Here is a 22,142-nt window from a genome sequence, read left to right on the forward strand (position 1 = left end):
GATTTCCGTTTCCGCACGTGACCACTATATCCGAAATCGGTTTCATCTGACAGATTGATCCATTCTTTACCAACCATGGCTAAAAAAAGTGCAGGGGAAAACTCAAAGAAAGCAGCAGGAAACGCCAAGAAGGCAGAGGCTGCCAATAAAAAGCGTCAAGCTGCTGATGAAGCCGCAGAGGCTGCAGAAGCTTCCAAATGGGACACGGGATCCAAGAAAGACAACAAGAAGAAGGAAGATGCACAATTTAAAAAGGAAGAAGCTGCACGTAAGAAAGCAGAACGTGATTTGCTTCTAGCTGCCGAGGAGGCTGCCATGCCTTCGAAGGCTGCCAACAGCAAGCAGAGAGGTGCTGCTAAAGTCGCTGCTAAGAAGACAGGAAAGATCGACGATTTCCTCGACTGGAACAAAGATGTGCCTGAATTGAGTGCTTCCGGTCTCGACGATGCCTTGGCTGCGTTGGCATTGACTGGAAAGGAGGGTGGTGTTGCATCTAAGGACATTGACAGACATCCAGAACGTAGAGTCAAGGCTGCCTTCTCTGCGTTCGAGTCTCGCAGATTGCCTGAGATGAGAAAGGAAAACCCTGGCCTCAGATTGCAGCAAATTAAGAACTTGCTTTTCAAGGAGTTCCAGAAGTCGGACGAAAACCCAATGAATCAAGATACTAATGTCAGTTATAATGCCACCAGCGCGGATGTGAGAGAGAAGAAACAAGAGGTTAGGTCCGAGAGAGAAAAGAAGTTCGCATAGTGGTAGTGAATGTGAGTTTCGAGTTTATAAGAAGCTCTTTAATAAAAGAAAGTAACGGATTTATGATGATGCCAATTACAATTGTGACATCACGCTAACAGCTCACAACCCAAGCTTAGGGGTGTAATGGTATTCAAAAAGTGGTAGAGAACTTGAACTTAAACTGATACAAAAGAAAGAAATGAAATTATCTCAAATGAAAACTTTTCGAAATTTATTGCACTAACTTCTACCACAAACTACATGTCTCTTAATCAGTGCATCGAACAAGAACAAACAAAAGTGAGTATTGTTCCAGACAGGTCCGGCAACACTGCCAGAGGTACAGGTTCGCTTTTGGAGATGATGCGTCTCTGCACTCCACACACATTCGCGCACACATATATAAACCATTGCAATTCTTCAAATCGCTGTACACACTCAATCAGATTCCAGCACTAACAATTGGCCAAACCCCCACCAATAGAAGACCAATTGTCGGTTTTTACCCCTCTCCTTTTATATAGAAACACCACCGTAAATAGTAGGTGTCTTATTTCTTCATATCCCTGATTCATCTGCGGTGCCACTCCATTTGTATTATAGTTGTGAATGTCCCGTTTAGACAGATTGGTGGTTCTCCTAGAGACGGGCTCCACGCCGTTCATTCGAAATACGGCGGCAGACCAACTCTCGGACATTGCCAAGGGACACCCCGAGGATGTGATTTCTCTTCTAGGTCGGGTGTATCCTTTCCTTAAGGCTGAGAGATGGGAGACACGTATTGCCGCCGCCAGAGCCTTTGGTGGTATCGTGGCCAATGCGCCCCGCTGGGACCCGAACTCCGACGAAACAATTAAGAAGGAGCAGCAGCTTCAGAGCATCCAAGACCTGGTCACTGTTAAAACAGAGGAAATGCCGAATGTAAAGCTTGAACAGGACGAAGAGCTCCGAAAGCTCGACAACGGTTTCCTGACTCTTGTAACTTTCGATTCTTGGAATCTTGGCGAGCTTCTTGCGAGCGGACGTAAATTGCTAGCGTCTGGAGGCTCCGACATCAACGGCACTCTGCCAGATGACCAGGTGCCCAGTGAATTCATGCAGAAGTTGAAGAAACACAGGCCTGTCGTCAAAACAGAGCCCGTGCAATCAACCAGCCCAGCCATGAAGAAAGAAGAGGAAAGCTCAACGCCAGAAGTGGCGCTCGTTGCGCAGTCACCTACTCCTGAAGCCCCCGCCAAGTCTTCCGCCTCTAGTGCCAGATTGAAGGCTATGCAGAGACGTAGAGCAAAGGTGAATGCGAAATCTTCTGCTTCGAAGGTTACTCCTGTAGATTTGTCTCAGTCCTCCTTGACCCGTGAACTTGCAGAGAATGGCGAGGGCGAGGTGAAGGAGGAGATGTCACTGTTTGATTTATCTGGGCCACATGATGGCACAAAGTTGATGATGAAAGAAAACGACACCGAATTGTCTCCTTTACTTTCTCAGCACACAAAAGTGGCAGGTTTGGTTTGGCAGTTTCAAGGAGTGTTCGAACTTCTTACCAATGATCTTTTCGATGACAACTGGGAAGTAAGACATGGTTCCGCTCTTGGCCTTCGAGAATTGATTAAAACACATGGCACAGATGCTGGCAGAATCATGAACAAGTCAAGGGAAGAAAATGACGCCAACAACGCTGCCTGCCTTGAGGATTTGGCTGTGCGTCTATGCACCCTTTTCGCCTTGGACAGATTTGCAGACTATGTGAACGATACTGTCGTGGCCCCAGTTAGAGAATCTGGCGCCCAGACACTTGCTGCTCTCCTCACCCATCTAGATATTTCCACAACGATAAAGACATTCTACTGTCTTCGAACCCTTGTCCTACAAGAAGGTATGCACTTTAAGCAACCGCAAAAATTCTGGGAAGCAAAGCATGGTGGAATGCTCGGTGTTCGTTACTTTGTCAGCATAAGAACCGAGGTTCTCCTATCACACCCGGAGTTACTAGATAGCGTTGTCTCAATGGTCCTTCATTGTTTGAAAGAGAGTGAGGATGATGTCCAGTCGGTTGCTGCTTTGACACTTGCGCCCATCGCTAGCGAGTTTGTCAAGACAAGAACAGAGGTAATTGCATCATTATTGGAAGTGGTTTGGAACTGTTTGTCGAGCTTCGAGGATGATTTATCTGCATCTATCGGATCTGTCATGGAATTACTTTCAAAACTTTGTACACATAAGGAAGTTATTGAAATAATGCAGTCACATGAGTTCCAGGTGTCTGCAGATTCGTTTGATAATCTTGTACCAAAGTTGTTCCCCTTTTTAAGACATTCTATCACTAATGTCAGAAAATCCACTTTGAAAACCTTGTTGGAGTTCATCTCAATCGACGATCCATCCTCAAAATTATGGATTGGCTCGAAGACTTTGCGTCTAATCTTCCAAAACTTGCTTGTGGAGCAAAACCCGGAGGTACTCTCTCTATCACAAGAGGTATTTGACAAGCTTCTAAACGAGATCCAAATCAACTCCGAGCTATCGACTTTAGATTCTTACTTTGCTATCCAGGTACAATCTTTAACAACTCTCATCATGACACCTATTGGCATAGCAAGACACAATTACCAAATGAATTCAAGTCTCCTCATGAGGCCTACAGATACAAATTTTGATAGAATCGATGGCCGTGGTATTGTTCATGAGGTGAACGACACATACTCAGATGCTCCTATTTCCGACTCAGCTCCTAAAAGAGGAAGAAAGCGTAAGTCCGAACTCAAGATAGATTCTTCAGATCAGGATCATCTCAAGATCAATATTGACGCCCCTGTGCTCAATGGTGATGTCATGATCGTAGGTTACGACACTTTTGTTGGAATGAGAGTTGCTGCAGCCAGAGCTATGGGAAGAGCATTAGCGCAACTTGAGTCCGAATCGGATCTTCTCAAAGCATTCGAGAACCTAAAGAATTACTTGACATCTCCACACGCTACGCCTCGCCTATTTGTTGCCATTATTGTCGAAGAATATGCACTTGCTTTGAAAGAAAAATCTGTCAGTGCTCCTCCCGCTATCGTTGATATGGTCGTGCCAATAATGTCGGAGTTGATCTCTGACACTGAGGGTATCATATACTTCCGGGAGTTGGTTTCCACTTTGAAGAGTGCCAGAACTGCTTGCTTGCAATTGTTCGACGTTTTCATTACGAAAGGTAAGCTTCCCCAAACAAAAGTGCCTCATTGCCCAGTAATTGTGCAAGGTGAGGCTGGTTCTGGGCCCGGTGCGTTCAGTATCGAAAGTGCCACAAAACTTCTTGATGAAACGTATCCAAAACTTGTCAAATCACTCTCAGCAACGTACCGTCTCTCGGCTCACCTGGCTCTTGAGGACGCAAAGCACAGAATTGAGCAAACGTTACTTGTGGCAAAAGCTGCTAATTCTCAAAGATCCACAAGTATTCTGGCATCGTATGCAGCTGCTATTTTGGCTCTCAGCGGTATCCCCAGAAAGCTCAATCCGATTATAAGATCATTAATGGAAAGCATCAAGCTTGAAGAGACACTCCTTTTACAAAAGCGTACTGCTCAATCCTTTTCGTCTCTCATTGAGGGCCTTAATGCAGTTGGCAAGTCTGGCCCATCAGACAAGATTTTGAAGAATCTTTGTGCATTTTTGTGTGTTGACACATCCGAAGTGCCCGAGTTTATCCACAATTCCAAGATCGAGGACAATATTCTCTCCCTTCGAAAGGAAGAGGCAAAGACTGATCCCGCAGACATTGCAGCTCACGAGGAGGCTCTTAAAGGTGCTCGTATTAAACGAAATGGTGCTCTCTTAGCATTGGACGCAATTTTGCAAAAGTACGGAGAAAATCTTTTTGACCTGCTTCCTAAGCTCACAGAAATTCTATTTGATCCTCTCAAATTGCTCCTCGATCTTGAGCTGAAGCCCTTGGAAGATGATCTAGTTGGACAGAGTATAATCGATGCTTTGGGTGTCTTAAAAGCTTTGTTCCCTAAGTTGAGCGTAAAGCTTCATAGCCGCATCTCAGAGTATTTGCCGAATTTGGTTGCCGGTTTGAAGAATCCACTTTCTGTCTTGAGGTATTCTACATCTAAGTGCTTCGCCACTGCTTGCTCAGTATTACCTTCCAAGGTATTTCCTGTTATAATTAAAGAGGTCATTCCGATGCTCAATAACGCAGCGGAATTCAGGGAAAGACAAGGAGCTATCGAGGCTGTATATCACGTTGCAAGCACTATGGGCGCAGATATTTTGCCCTACATTGTTTTCCTAATCGTCCCTGTTTTGGGTAGAATGAATGATGCTGACCCCGATGTCAGAATCATAGCAAGTACAACCTTTGCTTCAATCATCAAGCTCGTTCCATTGGAAGCTGGTATCCCAGACCCACCAGATATGCCCGAAGAACTTCTTGCAGGAAGAGATAGAGAGCGTGACTTCATTCAACAAATGATGGATCCATCCAAGATTACCTCGTTTGAGGTTCCTGTCGCTATCAAGGCTAAATTGCGTAACTATCAACAAGAAGGTGTCAACTGGCTTGCATTTTTGAATAAGTACCGTTTGCATGGTATTTTGTGTGATGATATGGGTTTAGGGAAAACGTTACAGACAATTTGCATCATCGCATCAGACCACCATATCAAAGAGGAGAAATTTGCCGAGACCGGACTAGCAGAGTTCAAGAAGATTCCTAGTTTGATTATTTGTCCACCTTCTTTGACAGGTCACTGGGAACAAGAGCTAGGGCAATACGCTCCCTTTTTGAATGTCGTTGTGTATGCTTGCGGACCAACTGCTAGAGTTCACCTTCGTCCACAAATGGAGAATGCGGATGTCATTGTGACATCGTATGATGTGTGCCGTAATGATGTAGACGTGTTGGCTGCATATCAGTACAATTACTGTGTTCTAGACGAGGGCCACATCATCAAGAACTCTGCATCGAAATTGAGCAAGGCAGTCAAGCGTATGCGAGCTGAGCACAGATTGATTCTATCAGGTACTCCTATTCAAAACAATGTTTTGGAACTCTGGTCCCTTTTTGACTTCTTAATGCCAGGATTTTTGGGTACAGAAAAGGTTTTCATGGAGAAGTTTGCAAAGCCCATTGCTGCAAGCAGAAACAGTAAAACTTCTTCCAAGGAACAAGAAGCAGGTGCTTTAGCCCTCGAATCGTTGCATAAACAAGTCTTACCGTTTATGCTTCGTCGTTTGAAGGAGGACGTCTTGTCGGATTTGCCTCCCAAGATCATCCAAGATTATTATTGTGAGTTATCGGAATTGCAAAAGAAATTGTATAAGGATTTTGCCAAAAAACAGAAGTCGCTTGTTGAAAGCGAAATTAATGAGCAAGATGAAGAGGAGTACAAGAAGCAGGACAGTCATATCTTCCAAGTTTTGCAATACATGAGGAAACTATGCAATCACCCAGCTTTGGTGGTTACGCCAAGCCATCCACAAGCAGCTGAAGTTGCCGAATATTTGGCGACAAAAAAATCTGACTTGAAGAGTATTGAGCATGCCCCTAAATTGAAGTCTTTGAAAACTCTTTTGTTAGAGTGTGGAATTGGAGTCAATGATAGTGACTATTCCAGCGCAAAATTCAAGGCTAAACAAAAGCAACTCCTCACTTCTGATGGCGTGATCTCTGAGCACCGTGCGCTCATCTTTTGCCAGTTGAAAGACATGTTGGATATTGTCGAGGAAGAATTATTCAAAAAACAGATGCCCTCAGTCACATATATGAGACTTGATGGTCGCACTGAGCCTCGTAGTAGACAAGCTATTGTGCGTAAATTCAACGAGGATCCCTCGATTGATGTGTTGCTTCTTACAACCAAGGTTGGTGGATTAGGTCTCAACTTGACTGGAGCTGACACTGTTATTTTTGTCGAACACGACTGGAACCCAATGAACGATTTACAAGCCATGGACAGAGCACATAGACTCGGTCAGAAGAAGGTTGTGAATGTTTATCGTCTCATTACAAAGAACACTTTGGAAGAGAAGATCATGGGTCTACAGAAATTCAAAATGAACATTGCTTCTACGATTGTCAATCAACAGAATTCAGGTCTTTCTTCAATGGGAACCAATCAATTATTGGATCTCTTCGACGTTGAAGAGGGAACGAATTCATCAACTGCTGAAAACGGTACAGAGGAACAAGCAGGTTCTGAAAAGATCCAAGAATTGACGGGAGGCTTACCTCCAGATGCTAATGAAGATCCTAACAACATGTGGGATGATTCTCGCTATGAAGAGGAGTACAATTTGGATAATTTCATCAAGACGCTCAAGTAGTCTTATCCTGGAACCTCATATGTCAAGGTGAGCTTGAGCCGAAATTTTGTCAAAAACTAATGCACTAAATGGACAGAGGCACTCATTGCAGATATTAATTTCAATTGTTAATTGCCTTTGTAATTTTTGGCTTAACAATCCGCTATTTGCAATCTTAAAACTAGGTGGAAGGTAGAGATTATATAATCCATCGCCACGAAAGCGCCTTACCCAAAATCTCGAAAAAGAGCTCGAGGATATGTTGAATATCAAAACGACATTGCTCTTACCATAATTATACACACATACATTCATTCAATTCGAGTATCAGGTATTACTGTAGATTTTTGGTTTTCTTAGGTCCCATGCAATTGTGAAGCTGAGGTTCTTCTGACCGAAGAAGAGCTCACTTATTGTAGAAAGTTCAGTTAGTTCGTAAATTGTCTTTGAGTAAATTGATTCACACATGGCGATCACCAGAGATTCATAGTCAGAAATTGAATCAATATGGGTCCCAATGACTCAAAGAAAAAGATTGTCTCAACAATATTCGAACATTTTTCTCAGATGATAATACCAACAAGAGAATTTCTCGAGTAGAAAAAAGGCGCCATCAAATACCAAGAAGCAAGAATTGACTTGCATTTAGGTAGTCTCAGATCTGGTACCTGGGCGCTCCAATGGCTGCTAATTGGACTTTGAGACTGTACATGAATTCAGGATCCAATGATTTCACCTGCATTAAAAACTAGATAAAGAAAAAGTAAACAAGAGAAAATGAGCTTTAAAAATTGGAGGCTTGTGGCCAAAATTGCGTTGTAAGTCCTTTTAATCAAGATACCCGGATCGGACTATGGAACTCTGATTGAGTAGAGTGTCAGAATTAGGCGTCAGCAAATCCACTAAAACCGAGAAAAAAGTAATGCTGGTACATTTATTCTTTATCGCATGCAACAAGTCACTGAAATTTTGATTAAACGCTCGCAACATGACGATGTCATTTAATACTAACGGGTGACGCCAGAGCGGTACTGAATTAGTCCAGCATCAAAATTTCAAGCCCTTCGTTTCATGGTTAATGAAAGAAACATCACTCTGTAAGTTGCAAGAACATCTACTTTTCAACTGGTGGGAGGCTAAAGTGGAGAGATGGGTCAATATCTCGTCGTATCACCGAACCTGACACTTGCCTGAAGGGTCCCCGAAAACATGTTTGGTAAGAAATTGAATACAATCTGGGGCCAATTTTTTTTAGTTTCTTTTTTCGTAAATTCAACTTGCCAAATTTCATGGGTTTACAGAAGCTCAGATATGTGTATCATGAAGAGGGGCCAAAAGACAGTGACACAAATGAAATACCAGAAGCAGATAAAACTACGCTCATTAAACTCATGAGAGCGTCGTTTCTATTTTTCGAAAAAAATCGCTGTTCCGTCGATGACTATTTGGTGTTCCTTAACTGGGTCTCCATACTCGCATCGCACAAGAAGACATCCTGTATGGGAACGGCATAAGAAGCAGTGGAAAGAATACTCCTCTTCTAATTGAGAATGCCTGGCGAGCTAAAACAGAAGCTTCTTCGATTGGAAGAAGACGGACAAAATGCCTACGGTTTCCTAGCTTCCGACGAGAAATCTAGCACGAGCAGATTGACAGAACCTTTGGATACGCCATCCCCAGATTTTCAGCTGCAAAAGACAACACCCAAATGGGTACATTTCGTTGCTGGAGGAATCGGAGGAATGGTTGGTGCCGTTGTGACCTGTCCTCTTGATGTTGTGAAAACAAGATTGCAGTCAGATTCATATCATGAGGCTTACAACAAGGTCCCCAAGTCTCGAAATCCCCTTATGAAAGGCCTACAGCATTTTGGCGAAACATGCGGGGTCATCCTGTCGATTTACAGAAACGAAGGAGGAAGAGCTTTGTTTCGTGGTTTGGGCCCAAATCTTGTGGGTGTGATCCCGGCCAGGTCGATCAACTTTTTCACTTATGGTGCCTCCAAGGAGATTTTTCTGAAACATTTCAACAACGGTCAAGAAGCGACATGGATCCACTTGGCAGCTGGTTTGAGTGCTGGATTTGTGACTTCTACTGCCACCAACCCAATTTGGTTGATCAAAACTAGACTTCAGTTGGATAAGACAAGGGGAAAGCACTATAAGAATTCCTTGGACTGTTTCAAGTATGTCGTGAAAAACGAAGGCTTCTTCAGTTTGTACAAAGGCTTAAGTGCTTCCTATTTGGGTGGAATCGAGTCAACTTTGCAATGGGTTTTGTATGAGCAAATGAAGTCGTTTCTACATCGGAAATCGGTCGAGATTCATGGTCGGGATGGAAAAACAAAAACAACAAGAGACCATGTCCTTGAGTGGTGCGCTCGTTCGGGTGCAGCTGGTGCTGCCAAATTCTGTGCCTCTTTACTTACCTATCCCCATGAAGTGGTAAGAACCAGATTGAGACAGGCACCTTTGGCAGAAACCGGAAAGCCAAAGTACACCGGATTGATCCAGTGTTTCAAACTAATCATAAAAGAAGAAGGGTTCAGCAGTATGTATGGAGGCTTGACGCCGCATTTGCTTCGAACTGTTCCAAACTCCATCATTATGTTTGGTACGTGGGAATTGATTGTTCGAGTTCTCTCTTAATTCGGCAACAAAAGAATAATGTATATAGATTTAAAGCGTGTAATAAAATTGGTGTTGGGATATTGAATCACCTCTCGTCGTCTGTAGAATCAAAATTATTTGGCCCATCACTTTCGTCATGATTTTTATCATCACTGTTAATTGTGCTATGCTTCCGCTTGTTAGAGCTTGGAGGAGGCAGACCCTGTATAGTTGACGTGAAACTAGTCAATACAGTATTCTGGACTTGTTTGTAAAATTGTGGAGGGGATCCATTCGGTGGCTGAATATTCAATTGAGCAATAATTGGATCTGGCTGATAAACAGTGCGATGTTTCAAGGGTTTGGAGGCATTAGGTAATCTACTTGACAGCCCATTGACCGCATCACTCATGGTCGGAACCATCCCCAAAGGATTGAGCTCCGGATTGAAATATATGGACTCTTTACCTTTTAGTCTGTTTTCCTCCTTCTCCTTTGCGAGCTTGTCCTTCTCGATTCTCTTTAGTAGCTCATCTATCTTCTCCTTGTGCAATTTGTTCTTTCGAATAAATGCCCAGTCTGATCGTAGCTTTTCGAGCCTCTTTTTTTGGTGGTGATCCAAGTCTGTGGAGTTTTCTAGTCTCTCGATTTGGTAGTAGAGCTGGACAGGGTTCACATCCTGGAGTGTTTTGTTGAGGTGGGCATTTTTCTGCTTTTGCTGTAGCTTCTGTTTATGCTTCTGTTCGTTCTTCCGAACTTCTTTGGCGAGACTGTAATTTCCACGAATCATGAAGGGATATAGTGGCTCCAGAGAGTGTGTTTATGCTACCCCAGATTGGGAGGATCAAAGTCCATCTCAGCCGCTAGAGACAAAATAAATTCTGGTCTCGTTTGCGTCAACGAAGAAATTATGACGAAAATATCCGATGTGAATTTCACTCCATTGATATTTTTCACTGGGCATGCTCACACTCGTTGAGCTTGTATTGACAGTTCACTGTATGTAGCCACTTACGATTAACACCACCATGAACAAAGCGGAAACCAATGGAAACGCCGCCGCGGCATCCGCCAGTATCCCTGTGGATTCGCTAGAACTCATAAGGAACAGACTCCATCAGGTTCATCAATCGTTGCGGAAATTGGCCGACCAAATCAACTACTCAAATAGAAACCCCAAGGCCAAGCTTCCTGGTTACCTGAGCTTACATGGGCAATTCCAGGTGCTCATCACACAATTGCACTCGCTTGCATCGCACTTGGAACTGAATAGCGATATTCTTCGCACCACAAATGCGTTTCCGCTTCCGTCGTTTCCCACAACGCAACAAGAGGGATTGGTGACAACACTTCTACGAAAAAAGCCGTTGCCTGAGGTCGACGAGTGGATCGATGCCGCTATTGCAGAATGTAACCTGTTCAATATTCCTTTACTCAAAGATGACGAGTTGGCTGAGTGGTGTTATGCCAAAGCGAAACAATTGGAGAGTGACTTTGTTTTCGATGGCTTCTACACGGAGAAACAACAACTATACCTCGAAAGCGAGGAGGGAGTAGCGGAGACCGAGCGCAAGAAGGAAGAAACGGCTGCTAAGGAAGAAAGGGAAAAATCCATAGTGGGTACAGGGGAGCCTATGAAACCTAATTCTATATTGAAATTTATGACCAAGGGTTTGTGAGGGAAAGTGAACACCTTAACTCTGAGTTTCCGGGCCATCCGAAGCGTAGAAATCGTAAAAATACAAAATGGAGAAAATGAAAAATGCAGCGGCTCCGCCGAGAGTGACGTTTCTCATGGAGATTCTGGTAGCGAGAAGCTGACCACCGATGGTGGCAGCGGCGGTGCACAACGCGTGGCCAACCACAGCTCCCATGATGACAGTCCAGTAGTCGGAGCCCGCAGCCATTGCAATGGTGGCGATTTGAGAACGGTCTCCCCATTCACCCAAGAAGGTCATGACGAACACCTGTATCCAGACGGGAGACAATACAATCAAGGCGATTTCCTTGACGCGCGAGCCGAAAGCAGCCACGGAGGAATTGAATGTCGAGCTCTTAGCACCACCGGTCTCCATGTCATCCAAGTGCGAGTTCAAAGTGCTAGCCTGAAGCTCCTCCTCCACCTCTGCCATCTCATCACCCACACCAGCATCCTTCGACATAGAAAGACCCTCTCTGAGCAAGTTGATACCGAAAACAACGAAAAGAATAGCAGCCAAAAAGTGAGTAATTCTTTCGGAAACAAGCCCTGGCAATGCATGGCCCACAAGACCCAGCAACACGGTCATCACGGCCAACGAAGAAAAGGCAGCAGAGAACACCACCAACTTGGGATATCTCATCGACATCAAAGCAGCAATGAGAAACGTTTTGTCACCGATCTCGGAAACCACAATCATGGACACCGCCATGTAAAACGAGTGGGCATTGGTTGCACCCTCATCTCTCTCCTTGTTATCAGTGGTAATGGCATAAGCTTCGGACTTCTCCTTAGGCTTAGAAACAGCGGCAGCGGGAGCTACAGGCACTCTGGTTGCTTTCAGTGTGGGGAGGGCGCATTGTCCAACGGCAGCCAAAGAAATGAAGGCCAAAAGCGGCAAGGAAAACTTCATGGAAGTAGAGTACCGGTGTGTTTTGGGCAGTTGGCCTGATATAAAAAGTCCGTAGACCTGTCTCCGAAATCAGCGGCACGTGACGTAAGCGACTAGTGTACAGTCGGTGGACCCAATCTCAGATTTGCAGAATGGTCGGATATAATAGCCGGCATAATTTCAGTCAGCTGGATGTGCTTCTGCAGACTGGCTTTGGCTCTGCATTTGAAGAGCGTTTTGATTGGATTTTGGCCAATGGCGCTCGGTCTGTAGGTCTCGGGTTAGGTGCTCTGGCGCGGCTACAGTTAGGGGTACATGTATGCGAGGGCGAATCGCCACGCTAGGTGGGATGGTCGCACAATTGAGTATTTTTGGGGTTGGTGTTGTACCTGAATTCTGCAGCCCTTAGTTTCGAATCGTGTTTCTGATGTTCTGGCGGCTAAATTGCCCCATCATGCAGATACAACCGGAGGTGAAACTGTCGGCGTTTTGGAGAAAGCGCCGAGTGCATGCAGAAATTTGAAATCGGGTAAATTTTCATGTTAGTCGTAGGGCTTTTGTTAATTTTGATCCGATGATATTGCGGGAATTCTGGGCTCCATTGCTTCTCTATGAGTCTGGGTGCCTTTGATCATATAGTAGTACGCCAAAAGCAGGTTCCAATAAGAGAATAAAACAAAAATTAAGTAACCAATTAGAATTCCAATAGAGATATCTCTCCAATATTATGTAAAGTTTTAAACTACGTTTCATGGTTTCTGCTACTAATTCTTTCGAATTATGGTAGTCGAAACACGAAGAAACGCTTTATCTGAGCTATTGATACCGAAAACCTATTTCTTGTCATACTTTCCAAAATCACATTTCCAGATTAAAATTGCTCTTCTATCAAGTTCATATCCAGATAGACTTCTTCTTGCTCCAGGTATGCCCCATTACTGATAATTGCAGTACAGTTCTTTACCCAATGCTTAGGCTGGTCCGATGCAATTCCACAAAGTCCGCCCTAGCCGAGCGGTTTCAACAAATTTTGGATGAAAAGCTACATCTGGCTTCAAGATCCGCAATTTCTAAGGATGAACATCTCTCTCTGCAATTGGATTGCCTGGAACAATTCAATACCGAAAGATCTCAATCCCAACTCGAGGGTGCCGCATTTGAACAAAAGTACCAAAGAGAAATTGCCTTTGTAAATAGCGAAAAGCGTTTCAATCTGCAAAACGAGAGAAATGATGCTCTTCAGAGACCATGGAACGGTTCTGAACTGGTCCTAGAGACATCTCGAAGAATGCTAGATGACTCGGTGGCGAAAGCTAAAAGAGTAGAGCGGAAGCCGTCTCGAACAATCATTAGTCCTCCTGTTCCACTCAGCGAAAGGATTCAAAATGCAAAAGAACTGTCATTGGACTACAAAGTTGGCAAGGCCATGACTCCGGAGGAGAAGGAACGCGAACAGTTCAAGGAGATGTATAAAGAGCGTCTTCTTGGGCCTTCAGTGTTTTCAAATTCTGCGTCTTCATCCTCGACCATGGGTCTCATCACTAGCATGGCCGATGCTCGTATCAATGCCGAAATAGACCAGAAGACCGGGACGTTTAGTTCCCAAGAGATGCTCTCTGTGAGAGGCAAGCCATTGGACAAAGATAGACTCAAGAACTCTACAGACACAGCGTATTTCATGAATGAATTGTTGAAGAAACAAGATTGTTTGCCTACATGGATTGAGAACCAACAAGGTGTTGACGTTGAAGTGAACGCATTTCGTGCTAATTTAAAAAGTCAAGCAGTATCCTCGCTACATAAGTTGGCTAAGAGCGGCGATGGAACTCAATCCGTTGCTGAAATGAAGCTGGCTTTGTCAGTATACACTCAAGACAAATTGGAAAGTAAACTCCTTCTGATGATCCTCAAAACCAAAAAAGACTATTTTCAATCAAAGATTGCAGACATCAACACAAAGATTCGACACTATAATCTCTCAGCGCCATCTAGCAGCCTTCACAAATGGAAACTAATAGAGGAGAATGAGTATCAGACAGCAATATCCAAAGTTGTACTCAACATTGATGAAGCTCTCGAGTTGGCGAACTCACAACACACAAAGGTAAAAGAAAAACAAGTTTCAAGCTCGTTTTTGGGATTACTTGGAGAAAAAGGCCCGTCAATAAACACCAGCTACTCCGGTATTGAACGGCCAAAAGAGCCCCTTCAATTCTGGCAGCTGGTGAAAGACATTTTTAAAAGCTAATGTTCCTTATAATTAATAATACACGATTGCAATGACCAATAATGAAAGCGAAAGAACCCAAAGTTTCCACAACTCGCATACTTGGTAAATAAGGCCCTTACTTCTCGTTCTCAGCTTGCAAGCTTTTAATTCGTGCTCGAAGGCTTCAGTCATCTTCTCTCTGCTGAATAGTTTGTGGACTCTGTCAAGGCCATTATTGCCCATGGTTTCCTTCGACTGAGAATCAAGTTCTAGAATGTGAGCTGTGAGTACATCTGACCATTCTTTAACCTCATTTAGACGATTATAACCTGTAGCTTCATTCAAATTCGAGCCATCGTAATTCACTATGGATTCAAGTGGTCCACCTCTGTTGATAGCTAAGACAGGTGTTTTGTTGAGCATACTCTCGACGGGAACAATACCAAAATGCTCGAAAGTTGGAGTGTAAAGTAATAGCTCGGCCTTTTTCAATGCAGCATTCTTAATGGAAGTCTTCACAGATGGCATGAAGAGAACTTGTGTTTTGCCGGGCATGAGGACTAGCTTTCCCCGGAAAGTATAATGAACGAGCTTCAACTGCTCGCATAAGCGTTCAAGCTCTTGCAAATACTCTACATTCTCGCGAACCCGAGGATCGTACCCCCCAGCAACGATCAACAATGGCTTCTCGTTCTCTTTAAAACTGTTGAGAGCATCTGCGAAAGCTTTAATTGCGAGACCAATATTTTTTAAACGCTCAAAACGATTGATCGACAAGACAAATTTGCGGCCCTTCATGAAATCCAGTAACTCCTTTTCGGCATCAGAGTTGTCCTCCTGTGGAGCCTCGGTGTCAACACAAGGGTAGATGATTCCAGGCTCGATTGATGATAAACTGGTAAATGTTTGATGAAAAATAGATCTTGTGAAACTAGAATTGACCACGATATTGTCACTTGTTCCTGTTGTCCATTCTTCGATCGCGTCGAATGGCTTACGATAAAGGCTTTTGATGAAACTTGTCTGTTTAGAGAGAAGAAGATCTGGGAAATGACAGTAAAAGAGCACTTTTGTATCTTTTCTACTGAACAAGCTCAAAAAGGGCACACAGAATGACAATTGGTCCACGATGAAATAATCAAACTGGTTGATTTGACCTGTCCAGATCAAACAGATCACAAGGTAAAACTGCCTGAGAATAGCACACAAAATATGCAATTTTCCCATGACCGATATAGGTAGGAAGTCTCCGAGAACCTTGACTTTCAAGACGCCGCTGCTGACTTCCTCAAAGCAGTGGGATTTGTCACAATGGGAAGTGAACACGGTCACTTCATGGCCATTGGATTGGAGTCCCACTGCAGCATCTACTACTAGACGCTCAGCACCACCAATTCCTAAATCAGGATGTATGAAGGCGATCTTTGTCATTCTTGGTGGTGTGTTGTGGAAGACTGATATGCAAAGTAGGAAGTATGCGGTACAGAGGGCAACCTCCACAAATAGTCAGTCCGAAATTGAAAATCGCATATCAGGTAAATGATCTAATTTGCAATAGCTAAAATCCCTGTATTAAAAAACGTATATCTATTTAGTAGATACCCAGCTGTCTAGACTAAGCCTAAACTTGAATGGTCTCTCCCTGCAGCTCTCTTTCCAACTTTTTCTTCAATTTTTCAGCCTTTCTGTCATATCTTGTGTCATCTGGATTGAAGCCTGCTTCTTCGGAGCCCCACACCGCCCAAGAGGGGGTCTGTTTGATGTAGTCCAAGTCACAGAAGTCTTGCTTGGACTCAAGAAGCTCGAAGAAACGGTCGTAATCAATGTGAGTGTACCACTCGCCATCGATCTTGAACTTCTCGTGCGCAATCAAAATGCAGCAAGAATGAGCGTGTTCGGCAGCCAATTCGTATTTCTGGCCTCTCGATTGAAGCTCTGCAACCAATTGCTCAACAAATGACTTGCATTCATCATAAAATGGAATATTTTGCATGGTGAGTGGATTTCCGTTGGCATTTGATGATCCACAGAAGGTGGCTCCTTTGACCTCGATCTGGGAAGGCTGCGCTCTCTCCACCATGTCAGCATAACTAGAAATGTCGCCCATATTGAATCCCTTGACCAATGTCAACCTGAAGACGGTTCTTTGATGAGACTGCTTGGTTCTAAGAATATCCAAGCACGACATGAGTCTTTCCCAGAAGTCAGAATTGAGTGGTCTATCGACTTTCTTCAAGTCAGTCTTTGTCGGAGCATCAATACTGACGTATAGTTGAGTGACCTTAGCAAGCTGTGCCAAATGGTCTGGGTGTTGAGCATTGCAGACCAAGAAAGATGAGATGTGTCTCTCGTGCAACATTGAAACAAACTCGTTGATGTGTGGATAAAAGATGGGTTCACCCACAAGTGACAAAGCACAATGACGCACCTGAAAAGCTTCCTCAAATCTATCCATCTGGATACCTGGCACACCTCTCATCTGTTTAATTTTCTTGTAGTGTCCTTCAAGAGCACCTTTCAAGACCATCTCAGGAGGGTCAACCTCCCATCTCCAGTTCAGCTTTGCAACTGGGTTTGTACCGTGCCGCCAGCAGAAGACACATTTGTTGGAACAGGCTAGCGACGGGGTTGTTTCCATGCACAAGTGCGATCTAATTCCATAAAACGCAAATTTGTAACAGGAGCCTCTCCCACGCATAGCACTCTTTGTCCAACGACATATCTTGACTCCTGAATGAGAGCCAACAATGGTATATCCTTGTTTAGTAAGGGATTTGTATGTTGGTGAATCTTGAGCAACCATCTGCTTTGGACCCTCTGCGGACTTGAACTTTCCTCCAGAGGCCGCTATAATCAGTCCCATATCCTCAACATCCACAACCTCAGAAGCAATATCGATCTCTTCTTCTTCTGCATCACTATCTTCCACTTGTTCGTTAACAAAGAAAGGTTCTTTGTCTGCAAGAAGCTCGCAAAATCTATCGATCCATTCGATTGCCTTGTTCAGCTCATCTACCTTCATGCAATTCTGTCCCAACGGGAACAAACGCCGACCCCCTAATTTAGCAAGCCATTTGTCGGCTAATTTTGCTTGGTAGCAGAATTGAGATCCGCCCCAAGACTCTGAATCACCTAGACCGAGCACTGCAAACCCAGCTAAGGCTTGAAGTGGGTACTTGTCCACACGGAAGTCTTGGTATGTGTCCTCCAAGTGCTCCAAGAAATAATCAATAGGAGAGTCTGTTTCGTATGAGGGAAGAACCATTAAATATATGCTGGGCGACTCGTTCTTGGGTGTCTTCATGAAATACTCCTCCAAATCATCGACATCATCATCAAGAGAGAGCAACTTGGTGCTGGCAGTACGCCCATCGATAGCGCATATTTTTTCGTGTAAAAGAGTGGCGATTCGCTTTGATGAGCCAGTCAATGTGGTGTAGAATATGTATATTGGAGACTCCACAAGTTGAAGACTTGATGCTGTGAGCAAGGTTTCGCTGAAGTTGGGCTCCGATTTGCTGCCTTTGAAAATCTTAGGAGATTTTGATCTTCTGCTCACAACTTTTCTACCGACATTACCATTTGATTTTTCCACTTTATAGGTATGAGTGAAGTCAACCTCATAGATATTCAGGGCCTTCTTTGGTTTGACGTCCCGGAGTTCCTTCGCAAAAAAATAAATAATAATTGCAGCCACTAGTAGAGAGACTCTATTGCCTGAAATCAAAAAAAGCACCGCGCAAGCGCCGAAAATCGTCTTCCCCAGATCCATATTGGAAGAAAACAGATATGAGATGGAGATGAGTGACATGATGCAGGATTTGCAACCAAATTTCAGGTCGGCTCTGGCTGCAAATTCGCAGAACACACTTGATGCCGACTTGAAAAGTGCAACACACATAAAAGGATGAAATTCCGGATTCATAAAATTCTCTTAACGTTCACTTCTGCAATTATTCAACTGAATTTTCTCGGAGTTGGAAGCAAAACAGAACACACAAAGCCTCCTTTATTCGTCGTGATTAGTAGATCATGGCTCTGACTATTGGCAACCCTTCTGAAGTTACTGAAGACTTCCAACTCGACCTTGATTACTCAGAGTATGACTTTTGGACCACCGTCGATCTTAGTTCTCCCACCCTATTTGACGACAGCCCTAATTCTGACGAGAATAAATACACTGACACGGAATTTTGGCTTCCCTGTTGCAGCTCTGAACAAGAATTGAAGGCTGACTTCAAAGATTTGTTGGACCTTGACTTCGAACTACAAGAAACTCATTTTGGCAACACGGAGGAATATCTGGCACTCCAGTATGCTACGGACTCTCAGGATTATTGGGGCAACATTCAAGCTATTGATGTCGATTCTCAGTGTATTAGCGTATGTCAGTTCGATAATTATGGAAGTACGTGCCGCGAAGTGAGTGGTTCTGACGCATCTGGTCTCGCTCGTGATCTCGATACCCATCTCATCAAAGAGGAATTGGTTAACGAACTTAGCAGCGATGATTCGGTGGAAACGACTTTCGGGGGTGAGTCGCGCTATCTGACGTCTCCTTCTACAGTGTCAAGTGATAGAAGTTATGATCCTGTAGTAGACACTGAGGACACTCTACCTACAAAAGATCAGAAACGAAATTTTTTCCGTGATACCAAGACTAATGCTCCTACTTGGGAAAAGTCTAAGGTTCATTTCGAGACAAAAGAATTCGAATCGTGTGGTATTCTGCCAAAGCGGCTCCCTCGTGTTGTCTGCCGCAACATCCAAGAAAGAGAAAGCGCTACTGATGTCGACGATGACCTTGCTTCTGAATCAAAATCAAAGGGAGTCTGGAAATCCAAAGGAATTGATCTGAGATTCATCAGCAAAAGCTTCATCACCTTGTCACCGAGCACAACCCAGTGCTTGGACGTCGATCTCAATTACCATGGATATACGGGAAAAGTACGCAAAGTGATTATCTACAATGATATCACCAATTTTGCCGTTACTAAACATGATATTGCAGGAAGACGTGCTGTTATGTTAAACGACCTTTGTGAGTACTACGAGAAGCACGAGGAAGAGGAGATTTGGGGAAGTCGAAACGATAAAATCGGCCTAGAATCCGGTGTTTTGCAACGAAAAATTCACATCAGAGACATTTCTGATATTGCCGATTCTGTGACTTGTATTCGCTACGAGGCATCGACCAATTTCCATGAAACAAGACCATATGAGCCACAGTACTTTCGTTTCGAATGCGATGATCAGGACAATATTGTTGGTGAAAGCAAGTGTGGTATGTGTGCATTCTGTCCCGAGGTCAAGTTCTATCCGTACAAAAACTCCAGCTACCTAAGCCATTTGACCCTCATGCATGGTGTGTTTGCAAACAACTACATTATTCCCGAAGGGCTCTATGTCGGCAAGTACAAGTTGAGTCGCACAAGCTATTCCAGAAAGAAGAACTTGATTGATGGTCTTCAGTGTCCGGTGTGTTTCGAGATCATTACTATCAAATGTTGGAGGACAAAATCCAATCCATTACTTAGCTACTTTCGCCACTTTAAGAAGCAGCACCAAAAAGTTTGCCGTTCATTCATCGACAGTCGTGTTGACCCTGTCAATTGCAAAGAATTGTGTTAAGTCACGGGCTTCATAGCCATATTTTCCTAGCTATCACTTTTTACCCTACTCATTATCTCTCACCATATTCTATTTTCATGAAAATTCCATTTTTATTTCACATTGATCAATATACTTCTCTCACTTATCATTCGTAGTGCTCTACTACCCAAGCATAAATCTCGAGGACATGGTGCTGCTATACTCGGGTGGGGACCGAAACATTGTTGTGGAATTTAGAAAAATAAATGCTGCTTCTTTTTATATGTACGTGTAAGTTTGTTCTTCAGTAGCAATTGACACTAAATACATTGCTCTTGAATTCAGCGCCATATCCTGCCACAAATCGTGACAAAGACAGTACCAAAAGATAAATCGTAAACATGGAAAATAACATATATTTTCCTTACAATTATAAGTTGTAGCGCTTGTTTGTCTGTTCACCCTAATCTCTCGTCTGCCAGTTGTGTACACAGTGGTTTGAGGATTAACTCACAACACAAAGATAGAGGACATTAGTCTCACCAATAAAGAATATTCCACAGAGCGAAATTACAGGCAAAGTACCGCTTTGCCCCATTCATCTCTACCACTGCCCAACACCCTCGCTGGCTGCCATTAGAATTTTGCCTTTGGAGTTTAAGGATCTCCAAGCGTTGAGCAAAAGGTGAGAATGTCCTCTGGCCGAAACGCTCTGACCACTAGAACTATCACTCTAGACCAAGTCCAGCATCTTGGACTGTCATCTGAAGAAGCTTCTGTATCCAAGAAGAAGTCGATCATTTGGAAGGATTTTGGTGTGTACTTAGATAAGAAACTAGACTGGCATTTGGACCAGGACTTTGTGGAGAACGCCTCTGCTAGCCCCACTGTTATCTTAAACGTTCTTTCTGACTCTTCATACCTCTCGCAGGTGGTCAAGTTTCAAATTTGTAATTCTTGCAAGCGTCCCGTAGGCGAAGATACCATCAAAACCCACTACACACGCTGCGTTGAAATGAAGCAGAAAAGACTGGAACAAGAAGGCACCACAAGCTCTGTTGCGCTGAAGAAGAAACGCGGTAGAGCTGGTAATTCGTTGCTTGATGTCGAGAACTCATCGGTGAACTCCTCCAGAGGTGCTACACCAGCTCCAACAAGTCCAACTTCTACTTCCTCTGGTGCGATTGGTCGCCCTAAAAAGAAGTACAAGAAGTCCCAAATGCAAAAGGAGAAAGAGGCTGCCAATGCTGCTGCTGCCGCCGCTTTGGCTGCTGAAGCTGCTGCCAATAGAGCGCAGAACGCAACTGCCACTAAGAAGAAGAAGTCAGTCAAACCTAAACCGGTGACTGTCAATAAGTCTAAGGGCCCTGTTGATGTTGAGAAACAGTGTGGTGTGGCATTGTCTCTGGGAGGGTTCTGTGCTCGTTCATTGACTTGTAAGACACACCCTATGGGAGCTAAGAGAGCTGTGCCAGGAAGAAGTGCACCATATGACGTATTGCTCCAGAGATACCAAAAACGGAATCAGGCCAAGCTAGCTGCAACCAATGCTTTGGCAGCTCAGAGACGTGAGGACGCTCAACTCTCGGGTGTTACCATTGATGATGACGATGGAGCTATGAATATTGTTCTTGACCCAGATGAGGAAACACAATTGGTGCTCGAAGGTTTGTCTAAAAACTCCCCTTGTCCGCTAGAGCGAAAAGTTATGGTCTCTGTCAAACACCGCCATCGTTTCTTGTATATGAGAGAAGCATATGCTAATGCCCTTATCACTAATGGCCCTGCCTCCGCTGATGCACTTTCTCTGTCTGCTGATCTCAAGTTAGCCAATCAAGCTATTTCAGGATCAATGGGTGGTTTACAAGGTCGTTGTGCACTTGTTAGTGTGGATCGTGCCTCGGAAGGCAGTACACAAAGCTATGCAACAATAGCCGGTGAATTATACTCCGTCCGCGCACCCCTGAAAGCAGTGACTATGACAGCTCAGTATAATCAACACCAGCAGCAGGTCTTCCAACAACAGGTTTTAAAGTTGCAACAGCAACAGCTTCTTATGAGACAGCGTCAACAGCAGCAACAGCAACAACAGCTGCAAACTCAAAAGGCTTAATT

At 43.9% G+C, this 22,142-nt stretch overlaps 11 protein-coding genes across 11 annotated transcripts; 7 read left to right on the forward strand and 4 right to left on the reverse strand.

Moving 5' to 3' along the window:
- Nucleotides 1-75: 75 nt before the first annotated feature.
- PUMCH_004407 (uncharacterized protein) lies at nucleotides 76-753 on the forward strand (the record flags this gene model as incomplete). The annotated part of the gene is made up of 1 exon (XM_063023344.1): nucleotides 76-753. The coding sequence occupies one exon, from the start codon at nucleotides 76-78 to the stop codon at nucleotides 751-753; it is 678 nt and encodes a 225-aa protein (XP_062879414.1).
- A 591-nt stretch (nucleotides 754-1,344) lies between these two features.
- PUMCH_004408 (uncharacterized protein) lies at nucleotides 1,345-7,047 on the forward strand (the record flags this gene model as incomplete). The annotated part of the gene is made up of 1 exon (XM_063023345.1): nucleotides 1,345-7,047. One exon carries the CDS (start codon nucleotides 1,345-1,347, stop codon nucleotides 7,045-7,047), a length of 5,703 nt encoding a protein of 1,900 aa, XP_062879415.1.
- Nucleotides 7,048-8,576: 1,529 nt separating this feature from the next.
- On the forward strand, nucleotides 8,577-9,674 carry PUMCH_004409 (uncharacterized protein; the record flags this gene model as incomplete). The annotated part of the gene is made up of 1 exon (XM_063023346.1): nucleotides 8,577-9,674. The coding sequence occupies one exon, from the start codon at nucleotides 8,577-8,579 to the stop codon at nucleotides 9,672-9,674; it is 1,098 nt and encodes a 365-aa protein (XP_062879416.1).
- Nucleotides 9,675-9,741: 67 nt separating this feature from the next.
- PUMCH_004410 (uncharacterized protein) lies at nucleotides 9,742-10,425 on the reverse strand (the record flags this gene model as incomplete). Its single annotated transcript, XM_063023347.1, has 1 exon — nucleotides 9,742-10,425. The coding sequence occupies one exon, from the start codon at nucleotides 10,423-10,425 to the stop codon at nucleotides 9,742-9,744; it is 684 nt and encodes a 227-aa protein (XP_062879417.1).
- A 238-nt stretch (nucleotides 10,426-10,663) lies between these two features.
- Nucleotides 10,664-11,314, forward strand: PUMCH_004411 (uncharacterized protein; the record flags this gene model as incomplete). The annotated part of the gene is made up of 1 exon (XM_063023348.1): nucleotides 10,664-11,314. The coding sequence occupies one exon, from the start codon at nucleotides 10,664-10,666 to the stop codon at nucleotides 11,312-11,314; it is 651 nt and encodes a 216-aa protein (XP_062879418.1).
- A 15-nt stretch (nucleotides 11,315-11,329) lies between these two features.
- On the reverse strand, nucleotides 11,330-12,247 carry PUMCH_004412 (uncharacterized protein; the record flags this gene model as incomplete). The annotated part of the gene is made up of 1 exon (XM_063023349.1): nucleotides 11,330-12,247. The coding sequence occupies one exon, from the start codon at nucleotides 12,245-12,247 to the stop codon at nucleotides 11,330-11,332; it is 918 nt and encodes a 305-aa protein (XP_062879419.1).
- Nucleotides 12,248-13,193: 946 nt separating this feature from the next.
- PUMCH_004413 (uncharacterized protein) lies at nucleotides 13,194-14,474 on the forward strand (the record flags this gene model as incomplete). Its single annotated transcript, XM_063023350.1, has 1 exon — nucleotides 13,194-14,474. The coding sequence occupies one exon, from the start codon at nucleotides 13,194-13,196 to the stop codon at nucleotides 14,472-14,474; it is 1,281 nt and encodes a 426-aa protein (XP_062879420.1).
- A 12-nt stretch (nucleotides 14,475-14,486) lies between these two features.
- PUMCH_004414 (uncharacterized protein) lies at nucleotides 14,487-15,866 on the reverse strand (the record flags this gene model as incomplete). Its single annotated transcript, XM_063023351.1, has 1 exon — nucleotides 14,487-15,866. The coding sequence occupies one exon, from the start codon at nucleotides 15,864-15,866 to the stop codon at nucleotides 14,487-14,489; it is 1,380 nt and encodes a 459-aa protein (XP_062879421.1).
- Nucleotides 15,867-16,056: 190 nt separating this feature from the next.
- On the reverse strand, nucleotides 16,057-18,360 carry PUMCH_004415 (uncharacterized protein; the record flags this gene model as incomplete). Its single annotated transcript, XM_063023352.1, has 1 exon — nucleotides 16,057-18,360. The coding sequence occupies one exon, from the start codon at nucleotides 18,358-18,360 to the stop codon at nucleotides 16,057-16,059; it is 2,304 nt and encodes a 767-aa protein (XP_062879422.1).
- A 107-nt stretch (nucleotides 18,361-18,467) lies between these two features.
- PUMCH_004416 (uncharacterized protein) lies at nucleotides 18,468-20,066 on the forward strand (the record flags this gene model as incomplete). The annotated part of the gene is made up of 1 exon (XM_063023353.1): nucleotides 18,468-20,066. The coding sequence occupies one exon, from the start codon at nucleotides 18,468-18,470 to the stop codon at nucleotides 20,064-20,066; it is 1,599 nt and encodes a 532-aa protein (XP_062879423.1).
- Nucleotides 20,067-20,718: 652 nt separating this feature from the next.
- On the forward strand, nucleotides 20,719-22,140 carry PUMCH_004417 (uncharacterized protein; the record flags this gene model as incomplete). Its single annotated transcript, XM_063023354.1, has 1 exon — nucleotides 20,719-22,140. One exon carries the CDS (start codon nucleotides 20,719-20,721, stop codon nucleotides 22,138-22,140), a length of 1,422 nt encoding a protein of 473 aa, XP_062879424.1.
- Between the last annotated feature and the right edge of the window lie 2 nt (nucleotides 22,141-22,142).

The sequence above is a fragment of the Australozyma saopauloensis genome, chromosome 5 (genome assembly GCF_035610405.1).
Source record: "Australozyma saopauloensis chromosome 5, complete sequence".
Lineage (NCBI taxonomy): Eukaryota > Fungi > Ascomycota > Pichiomycetes > Serinales > Metschnikowiaceae > Australozyma > Australozyma saopauloensis.